The 10,840-nt window shown below is 51.1% G+C and overlaps 1 protein-coding gene across 4 annotated transcripts; it reads right to left on the minus strand.

Annotated features, from left to right (window-relative positions):
- Positions 1 to 80: 80 nt before the first annotated feature.
- NAGK (N-acetylglucosamine kinase) lies at positions 81 to 9,574 on the minus strand. 4 transcript variants are annotated; one of them, XM_004369227.3, is made up of 10 exons: positions 9,357 to 9,573; positions 7,469 to 7,553; positions 7,216 to 7,314; positions 6,231 to 6,372; positions 5,297 to 5,407; positions 4,308 to 4,420; positions 2,749 to 2,836; positions 1,703 to 1,800; positions 1,111 to 1,189; positions 81 to 407 (listed from the first exon to the last, which is right to left on the minus strand). In XM_004369227.3, the coding sequence occupies exons 1-10, from the start codon at positions 9,383 to 9,385 to the stop codon at positions 217 to 219; spliced, it is 1,035 nt and encodes a 344-aa protein (XP_004369284.1). In that variant the 5' UTR covers positions 9,386 to 9,573; the 3' UTR covers positions 81 to 216. The 4 variants fall into 4 exon arrangements, with proteins under 4 accessions (XP_004369284.1, XP_023588612.1, XP_023588607.1 ...); XM_023732844.1 differs by lacking the exon at positions 7,469 to 7,553 and having other exon boundaries at positions 89 to 407; positions 9,357 to 9,574; XM_023732839.1 differs by lacking the exon at positions 9,357 to 9,573 and having other exon boundaries at positions 89 to 407; positions 7,469 to 9,350.
- Positions 9,575 to 10,840: the final 1,266 nt, after the last annotated feature.

The following is a 10,840-nucleotide window of genomic DNA, read 5'->3' on the forward strand; positions in this document are numbered from 1 at the left end:
CATTCCTGAGCCCTCTGGGATATCTGGCAAGTGTACTAAGGATGTACACATGAAGTCGGCCTGACAACACAATCCCATTGGGGAGTGGGTAAAGTGCGTTTATTTTCTATGTGTTTTTTTTAAAAAAAAAAAAAAGGAAAAAGGAAGAAAAAGCTTCCTCCCTTCCAGCACCCAATGTCCACTGGGCTTGGAAGAGGTGGAGCCAGGACCAGACCCCTAGGAAAAGGTGTAGGTGTAGAAGGCAACGGCATTGACGTTGTAGTCCATGGGGAGGAGGTGCCCGATGTGCTTAGCCCCAAGGCTGGCCCCACCCAGGGCCGAGGAGTGCCTCAGCTTCATCAAGGTGAAGCTGGAGAAAGAGTTCTGAGCCTGCATCTCTCTGCCATGTGTCAGCGCCAAAACGAAACCTGGAGGGAAAGAATGCAGAGAACAGAGATGAGCGGAGACCAACGAGAGGTGGGGCAGAGGGAGAAAGATAAGCCTGGGCCCCGAGCATTCCTGTAGAGGTCCTGGAGGGCCCCCATGCCGAATCCCCAGCACAGGGTGCACCAAGGCACATGAACCCAGTAACAGCTGTGAGGGGCACTGGAGCCAGCAGCCCCCATTCAAACCCAGGGCACCTGACGTGAAGAACTCCAAAGCAGCAATGGAGGTCCTTGAGCTACTTCAGGAATGTCTAATGGAAACCGTACAACTGCCTGAAATAAGGCTCCAATGGCTAAGAAGTCATGTTCCTTTTGGCTAGGATTGTGATGACTGAGGATGTCACCACAGGTTATCACACACATCAGAAAGTCTGATTTTAAGTTAGATTTGTCTTCCATTTTTAGAAAGTAGTTATTATTTAATCCTTTGGAAAAGATCATCTTTTCAAGAGTCCACTGAAGCTGGGAGGGGACCTTATATAAGAGCTTACTGGCAGGAGGAGGGCTTAGGGCCTTGGCCTGAAGCATCAGCTACTAGTCCAGGCCCTCAGGCCCCAGCCTCTTGCTGGGAGCAGTACCCCTAGCCCAACCCCAAGTTCTCCCTGGGCAGGCAGCTCTTCTGGGCCACCTCCTTCCCAGGCCCATCCCCTAGTCCTCCTCTCTTCTCTACCACCTCCAAACTCACCTTCCTTCAGCAGCTCCCAGCTCTTCCACACAGAGCCCACACACAGGATGGGGAGGCCAATCTCCCCTTGGAACAAGACCTGGGCAGAGGGCAGAAAATGGATGCTGGGGGCCGACCAAGCCTCTCCAGGACTGGAGGGGGTGGTTTCTTAAGACCAAACCATACTATCCCAGTTACTCTCCCTCTAGCCGAGAACCAGAAGGTAGGCTCAAGGAAAGGAAGAAAATAAGGGACACTCAAAAACAAAAAAGATCTTGGAAAAAGAAAAAAGGTTATGCAACAATACAGAGGAAGGAAAGAGATGAGGAAGGGGAGGGACAAGAGCAGGAGTGAAAGAAGGGGGGCGGTGCCTGCAGTACATGAAACCAGTGTCCTGTACCTACATACAGATCATAACCCATCACAGAGGGAAGGCACTTGACCAAAGTACTTTATCATGCTACAGACTTTCTACAGAAATTTTTCTCATACCCTCAGTTAATTTAAAACAGAATTGAATTTACACAGGGTTTGGGAGGTCAGTCCTGTCCTGGTGGTAAAGGGCCAAATGTGGCCCAGCAGCTTCCAACCTTCATGTCCCACCTCGACTCACCGGGTCAATCTCAGGCAACACGGCTACAACGTGTCTGCCCAGCATCTCCCCAGCTTTCCTGAAGATGTACCGGGAGAGGGGGTCTCCCTGCTGAGCACCTGGGGTGGGGAGGAAGATGAGGGGGAGCTGGTGAATACCTAGGGAGCTGCCAGCCCTCAGTTACTCCCTCCTTTTGATGAAAGGCAGCCACAGTGGAACACCTCTGGCTAGTGGAGGCCTAAATCAGGAATGGATACCCACAACATGGCATGGAAGCAAGCGAGCCTCTCATGTACCACTCTCCCCGTCCCCGCCCCCAACCTAGAAGGGGCTTCATTCCAGGCACTGGAAGGGCGACCCCCACTAGAGGAGCACAGCGGCCCCTGGTTTGTACTCCAGCTTACACAGAGCTACCGTGAGTCTGTCCCTCAGGGTCCCTCAGCGCTGGGGCCCTGGGGCCCTCCCTGAGCAGCTAACTGGTACTCCTGCTGGTGCCTCGCACCCACCTACAAGTCCACTGTTGGTAGCCCCTTGCTGGCTCTACCACAGAAGGGACAAGAACAGGCCCGGCTCTGGAGGGCCTCAGTCCAGTGGGCTCTGACAGCGCTAGAATGAACGCTGAGGCTGTGGGAATCCAAATGAAGGGAGTATGGACCTTACAGTGGGGAAAGACCCATATGCAGAGAGCAAACCCTACGTTCTGCTTCTGACTCCCAACAAAGTAAGTGCAACCTCTCCATAATCCCCTAGTTCTTTGGGTATAACAGGTTTAAAAAAAAATTATACATTGTCCAAAGAACAACTGCTTCATGAATTTCTCAAAAAGAGGCTTACAACCTACAAAACCATGACAGCTGTCAAGAGAAACACAGGTAATAGGAAACAATTAATATAACCCGCGTGCCCTTCTGTCCAGTGAGGCCTACCACCACCAAGGCCCACGGCACTGAGGGCACTTGGTCAAAGGGAGCTTGGCTTCCAGTCCTCGTCCAAACCCCACTCCACCCTCCAATTAGGGAGGTCTCTGGGGAACCAAGCCAGATAAAACCTTGCCCCACCTCCAGTACCTTCTGCAATTTTCCGGCAAAACCCAGCAAACCTGCATTTATCAAAGTCCCTATACAGGTGGGTGAGGATTCCTAGCCGATCTGGCACCTGAGAGAGAGAGAGCATATGCAGATAGTCATCAGAAGCAAGAGAGAAACTCCAGACTGCCCACCCAAGTGGCCTTTCCTATCTGTACTACTGGAAAAGCTAGAATAGTTTTTGTTAAATCTAGAAAGTGCAAGAATTTTCGATTTCTTCTTTGAAATCTTGTTTCTTTTCTCCAACGTGAACTCCACTGCTCCTTACCGATTACCTTGGAGGCAGCACAGGTACAGATCTACCTTCCCCAAGGTGTATTCTTTGAGGTGTGCCTGGAAAGATTTCTTTGACCGAAGGAGTTTGAGGAACACTGCACACTGCCACTCCCCCTTGGAGAGTCACAATGCACAGTAGCAAACTACACGCTCTGAGAAGTCCTGCCACCAAGAAATCTATTTAACTTTGTTTCTCCCAATCTTATTTGACCATAGGAGACCAGCTCTGTCCACCCCAACAAACCTACACACCCCTAACACCTCTTCAGGTCCTGCAGAACCAGTGGTCCCCCAGAAAACATTTTAGCAAATGGAAGCAGAGGCTAATATTAGAGCACCTACAGCAATGTACTAATAAGTGTTTTATACACATTATCTCGTTTAATCTGGAAGATAACTCTAGAGGTTGCAAAGTAGATTGAAAAATAAAAGAGGGAGTGGTAGACATGTTAGTGGAGTTTAGAACCGATTTGCTGAGTAAGGATAGTTTTACTCTCCTTCCTATAGGAAGTGATTCCTCTTCCAGGCCCCTCACTATTTCTCTCCTTGGCCCAGGCCATTGTTCCTCTTTAATCACCAATCCCTGAGCCCTGAGAATACAGGTTCTACTTTCCAGCATCTCTAATCTCCCTTCTGACCCCACTCCCAGCTCACCTAAGTGGGTGGCAGCAAGACTAACTGGCCCTCACAGAGAGAGGGTCTATCAAACAAATGTCTCATCCTTCTTTCCACCCCTCCGACCTTTTACCTCTGGTTCAGCTCAAATTGTTTCCTAACCCACTACAAAGAACAAAAGAGACAGGAGGAAATTGAATCCCCAACACTCCGGGTAGAAACTGTCCCTTCCCACCTCTTAATGGGCTCTCCTTCATAACCCATACAAGCCAGAATCGACTACTGTTAACACATTTGTTCCAACTTTACCTGCTGTCTGTCCTGCTGCCCGGTCTCCTGACCTCACCCTGCACTTTTCATCCCAGCCTAGAACACCATCTGCCTTCACCTCCCAGGGGAGTCAGCTGACCAAGAATAAACTCTGGCTAACCACTCATCCCCAACTCACCCCTTCCTCTTGCCTGGCACCTTCCTGGAACACACTGCCCGTGTCATTCTAAATCCTCACCTATGACCTCTCCAACCCCCAGCTCCAATCGCCCCTCCCCCAACATCCCTTTACCCACCCATCCCTCTCCTGCATCCATTCCTGCTCAGTCTCCTGCTGCCCTACCCCAGGGGTGCATGTCTACTGGAGGCAGGGAGCATACCTGGAAATAGCTGAACATGGCCTGTTTGACGTAGCCAATGTCATGTGGTGCTGCCTCTAGGTTGTCAATGGAGTCAAACACTATCTTCACTGCTTGGTGTGCAATCCAGTAGGCTGTGGAGAGCAGAAAGGGCTAAGAAGATGGGGGGCAATCTCCCCAAGCTCACATCCAGGCAAGGCTAGTGATCTACCTGAGTTTTACAGCAAATTAGCTTTGTTGACTTCCAGCCGGGGCGGGGGGGGGGGGGACGGACGACACGGCTCTAATCAAACTGTATCTGACTGACTCAGATAAGGGAAAGCTAGAGGGGAAGACAGAATAGGTAGGGCTGTCACACTAGCACCTCCCTCAAGATGAAGACAAGGTCAGTGAGCTGCCACACAAACCACTGGAGTCACTGCTAAGAGCTGGACCCCAAGGACCCCCATGAAATTATACACATGCTATCTATAAAGAATTGGGTCTCAGTGGCACAAAGAGTTAAGTGCTCAACTACTAGCCAAAAGGTTGGTGGTTCAAACCCACCCAGAAGCACCTTGGAAGACAGACCTGGAGATCTGCTTCTGAAACGTCACAGCCTTGAAAACCGTCTGGAGCAGTTTTACTCTGCACACATGGGGTCCTATAAAGAGGTGAGGGTGGGAGGAGCTTCTATACCCCCACTAACAGACTGGTACAACATAACCTGCCATCTGTGATCTTAGTTTCAACTCTTCCCTAAGGACTCCAAAAGTCCAACACATGTAGGCAATGGCTGCTGCGCTGAGGCATGAAAACCTGAATCCTAGATGCAAGTCACTGCTGGAGAACGGGCAGCAGTCAGTCCAACATTCGCATATTTATGGTCTCCCAGTCATTATCCTGGACTCAGAACTGTCAGGTTCTGGAGCTGTCCCCCAGAGAGCCCCAAGGGTTCAGCAGGCCGAGGGCAGAGGAAAGGAAAACAAAGGTCCAGGACCCTCAGCCAGGTCTAGGCAGTGTGAGCTCACCTGAGCCCTCATCCCCCATCATGTGGCCCCAGCCACCACAGCCGCTCTCAGAGCCATCGGGGTTGATGAGCCTGCAGTTGGAGCCTGTCCCAGAGATGAGCACAATCCCACCTAGAGAGAGGGCACAGGAGGTTCAGTGTGGCCAGGCCTGAAAAGGGCACACAGCCTCGCACTGAGGGTAGGACAGAAAACAGCCCTGGGAAAGGGATCCCCACCCACTCACGTAGAGGCAACTGAGCCCAGATAGTTTCCTGCCTCAAGGTAGAAGGCCGGGAGGGCCTAGGTCTCAGAGAAACGCCAATCATGTAGAACCCTTCTCTGGGGGACAAAAAAGAACAGGTCTGTGCCTTGAGGAAATGTGGCTCCTCGCCCAGCCAGCTTTCAAATGACGACTCTACTTGCTTTTTACTGAGTACTTATTGTGTGCCAGGGATTGTGCTAGACCCAGTTCCCTTATGGATGCTCACTCAATACCCTGAACCATCTCATGAACACAACTAGCCCCATTTTACAGTGAGGAAACTGAAACTCAGAGTTAAGTAACTTCTTCAAGATGATACAGCTGCTAAACGGGAACTGGGACTCAAATGTCAATCTCACAGTACCAATGCTGTGACAGAGCTCCTCTCACTTTTATTCTAGGAACTGACTGCCTTCCCCAGCCTGTCTTCATCACTCCACTACCACCAGAGGCTCCCTTCTGCCCCTACGTCTGCAAGTTCCACTACTTGCTTCCCATCAAAATACCCTTCCTTCCCTCCCTCCTTTTGCCAGTCCTAGCTCCAGAACACTTAATCTAAGAAAGAAATGTCAAGGGGAGAATATGATGGAGGCTGCCTTCCAGCTACCTGGAAGACAAGTTTTACTAGCTACATCTAAGGGGCTTTCCCAAGGAAACCAGTTCTCAACCTTGCCCCTCCCTCCACCTCCTCACCGTCCGGCGTAGCTGTGGCGATGGAGCCGGCGGCGTCGGTGGTGATTAAGTAGCTTTCACTCAGGTAGGGAAATCGGTCCCTCAGCTCCTCCATCAGGATCCTCACTGCGTCCTCCTGCTCCCCACCGCTCAGGGATAGGCCCTAGGCCACGCGGGAGGTGAGCGAGCGAGCGAGTAGGGCCCCAGACCCAGCTCCTTTCTCAGCCCCCTCCCCTCCTGATGTCTACCCCCTGCTCTCCATATCTGGGCTTACCCTGCTTATCCAGCCCCAGTCCTCCTTCCACCCCACACAATGACCCCTCAGAAGGCTATGGCTGAGAGAACGGCCTGGACTGGGGATGGACAAAGGAAGATTCAACGATGTCAGGTATGGAGCTTGGAAGGATAGCAGTGCCTTAACAGAAAACTCAGCCAGAGAAGCACATTGAGGGGAGATGGAGAGATGAGCTCGGTTCGGAATACAGAGGGCTGGCTATGCCTGCAGAACATCTCCCTGGGGATATGTCTGGGGTGTAGTTGAAGCTACAATGACTTGGGAGAAAAGAGCTGAGCTGGGACTAATACTAGCGAGCATTAAATGAGTGCCTATGGGTGAGGCTCTACGCTAACCACTTTAAGATGTATATCATTTGACTTCCTAAACGGAGGTAGCTAGCTACTGTTACTATCCTCATTTTCCAAATGAGAAAACTGAGGCTTAGAGAAAGTAAGTAACCTGCTTAGGGTCACAAAGACAGTAAGTGGCAAAGCTGGGATTAAAACCAAGGTCTCAATGGCTCTCCAAAGCCCTGTGCTGTTCCAACCCACTTGTGGCTCGCAGGTGGCAACTGAAGCCACAAGAATGGGTAAGTTCATGTGTGAGCTTCTAGAGCAGGGACTAAGCCTTAGAGGCTGCTCCCTCTACAGCTGCTGTACTTTAATCCAAACTTGCCACCTGTCTCAGTGTCACTGATGACTGAACTCCCAGGCTCTGCCCCAGACTCACCAAGCTGCGTAGAGGTACCAGAGGATCCACCCCTGCTTTCTGCTTGGCCCTGTTCACCATCTCGTTGATCCTCTCCACACACTTGTCTGTCCCGATCAGCTGGCCCCAATTAAGGGAAGAAAGAGTTACAAAGGCTTGCAAGACCTATGTTGCCCCTGAAGGCTGCTCTATAAGCCCCAACCACTACCTCAACCAGGGTAACAGAGAATAAAACCACATCCAAGCTCACTGGTCCCCTCAGTGCGGCCTTTACCCAGTGGTTTGTGCTGAGTCCATCTGCTTCTGCCAGGATTTGCCCATCCTCAGAGAGTAAAAGGACCTTGGACCGCGTGCCTCCCCTACAGAACACAAGGGGGCACTCAGTCCTGCTCAGAAAAGCCTGCAGAGACACAGCCAAGCTCATGCAGCCCTTGTCTCATAACCCAGTGTGATGGAGGAGTCGGCTTCAGTAAATCCAATAACCATTCCCAAACCCACCTCTGTGGTTTGATGTTTGTTGTTCTGCTGTTGGACTGAAACATAGTTCTTGCTCATCTTCCCCTGAGGAAGTCCTACTTACCCCTCAAGACCCTAGCTCTCAAAAGCTTCCTACCCCCACAGCGCCATTAGTTAAGGCTTCTCAGTGTCCCATAGCTCTTCAGAATTCCTCTGTATTAGGAGTGTAATTGGTTGTTTTTCTGTCTGCCTGTCACTAGACTATGAACTCCATTGAGTCAAGCTCTGGACCATCCTTCCACCTTCATGCCTATCCCAGAACCTGGCACAGGCCAACACTTAGCAAATGTGGCTAAAGAGAATGTCATTTATCTTTCCTTTTTTCACAACAGCTAAAGGCTGCCTTTCAAGGTCCAGCTCCAGCTGCGAAGATCTTCAAAATAACCCTATGAAAGCTGACCAGAGTCAGGACAACTGGGTGAGTTTATACCTACTTAAGCAACTAACCCCTCAAATACTGGGACAAATGGTAGTTTGGAAGGTGTGATGTAGTTTTTTATTTGATCAGCACTTTTAGGAATGTCTTAGAAGAGGACACTGACAACCTAGTGTTCAAACTCAAATGACATTAAGTTTCGAGGGGAAGTTAATACCTGAAGTGGCAAATTCAACATCCAAAAGAATCTCACTGAAAGCTGGAAAAATGGGTCAGAGCTCACAGATGAATGTACTAGGGATGGGTGCACGCTCCTGTACTTATATTTAAAAAAAAAAAAAAAAACTGCAATAGGTATATCAATAGGTGTATCTATCAACTTTTAACAGCAATAAACAATTAGTTTGGGGTACATGAGTCAGCAGTGGTTGCCAGAGAAGTGAATACAATCTCAGATTGGAAAGTACAGTGCCCTGGCTGAGAGCGACAGCCACCCTCTTGTCATGCCCTGATGTGACACATCCAGATTCCGAGAATGTGTCACTGGCAGGGGACTTGGCGATCATCTTGTTCACCCCTCCCTTCGTTTTACACATGTGAAAACTGATGTCCACATGGATCAGAAGTCTTGCCCATAGTCATACTGAGAGGCAGAGCTATTGAAAGAAGTACACAAGCTTCTGAACAGAAAAAATGGAAGAAAAACAAAACGTTCCATTTGGTGTGAAGAGCCTGGAGTGCCGGGGGTGGAGTGGGGTGGGCATTCCACCATCAGAGCAGACAAACGCATTCTGGCTTGCAGCTGCTCCAGCTCCCAGTTACCCTCCAGCAAAATCTTTGTCCCGGCTTCTACCCCATCCCCACTCCCTGCCCAGCAACTTCACATCTGACACCTGTTCTGCAAAAATCTTTCTGGGGTCAGGTACAGGGCAATGGAGCTTCTCCTGCGAGAGACACAGGAGAGGATCGTTCGTGGGAAAAAGGGGCATGGTTCCGCCATGAAACACAAAGGACGCCCCCAGGGGTGTGGCCGTGGCACGCGCAGAGCCCCTGCAAGGCGCACGCCCGCACGCAAAGGCACTCTTGCGCGTGCTCATACCCCTCCTCTCGAAGGCTCCGCAGCCCAAAAGCCCAAACCAGCGGTATCTTCAGGCCCGAGGCCACTTGCCGGCCGGCCTGGCCACGGCCTTCTAACCCGCCCTCAGGCCCGGGGTGGCCCAGGCCCCTTGCAGGCCGACCCTCCCGGGCTCTCTCCGTCGGCCACACTCACCCCTCTACACCCCCGTAGAGGACAGCCATACTGCTGCTACCACCGCCGCTGAAGCCGCCGTTTGCTTCCCTTCCGCTACCCTGCCTGTAGCCCTTTCGGCACCGCCCCTCATCACATGACCGCCGGGGCAGATCAGCTGACTCGCACTGCGCGTGCGCGGGGCGTCGCCCCGCCAGCAGCCAGTTGCCTCAGACCCTGACTGGGCCAGATGAATCCTCCAGACTGGGTGGGAGCAATCCGCAGCAGCTCCTGCGAACTCCAGCCAGTCCCTCCCCTCACTCTCGATTCTGCTTCCGGAGATGGCTACCAGTATCCACGCGGAGGAACCAGAAAAGGGTGTCTTGATCGGACCCGCTGGGTACGTCACTGTCCTGCCCGCCCCCTCAGCGCTCGGAAGTTGCGGTGGTCAAGCCTGGCGCGTGCGCACTGCTCGTGGTCCACGTAGACGGCCGGTGACGCACACGGTGATGCGCGGACTGCTTTCCACAGAGATGTGCGTTCCGTGAGCCGACACAAACCAAGGCGACGTTGAGCCTCTTAGAAAAATTATTATAACGTTTCACCCAACATCTACATGGCGATGGCAAGAGTGACACGTCATACACAAACACCCGCGTAGGTTTTCGCGCTGCACCCAAGTGAATATATGCACCAAGAAATACATAGAAGTCTGTTGGAAGGCGAGAAAAGTCCTTGAGGCCGTCCTTGCAGCAGCCTTGAGAAGGGAGCGTTCAGCATTTACTAGCCGCCAGCCTACTTGGTGGAGGGTATGTGCTGGGACTACTGTTAAACTATAGTAGATAAGGTTTTGCAAACCCTTTATTGCCGTCGGGCCATCACCCCATCTCAGTTACTGGGTGGTACAGTAACACAAATACCACAAGTTGGTGGCTTTAAAGAACAGAAATTTATCTTCTCACAGTTTTGGAAGCTCAAAGAAATCAAGATCTTGGCAGTGTAGATTCTTTCCTTGTCAGTAGCACCTGCCGGTATTCCTTGGTTCCTTGGCTTGTGGACAATCCTCGCATGACTCTGTCTTCTCCCTTGGGTGCATGCTTCTGTGTCTGGTAATCTGCTCTTTTTATTACTCAGAAGTGATTAGAACTCACCCTACTGGGGGTATCGTCTAATTAACATAACAAGTACTTTTTCCGAACAGGATTACATCCACAGGAATAAACCAGCAAAACCAAACCCACTGCTGTGGAGTGGATTCGGGTTCATAGTGTGACCTTATAAGACAGAGTAAAACTGCCCCAGAGGGTTTCCAAAGCTGTAAATCTTTATCAAGCAAACTGCCACTTCTTTCTCCCTGATACCGGGTGGATTCGAACTGCTGAGCTTTTGGTTAGTAGCCAAGCTGTTTCAACCACTGCGTCACCGGGTCTCCTTATCCACAGGTATAGGGGCTCGAATTACATACTTAACGCGTGTGGGGTGGAGGACAGTTTTAATCCTTAAAACCCCGTTCTTTACATGGGGTT

Source organism: Trichechus manatus, unplaced genomic scaffold (assembly GCF_000243295.1).
Source record: "Trichechus manatus latirostris isolate Lorelei unplaced genomic scaffold, TriManLat1.0 scaffold00004, whole genome shotgun sequence".
Lineage (NCBI taxonomy): Eukaryota > Metazoa > Chordata > Mammalia > Sirenia > Trichechidae > Trichechus > Trichechus manatus.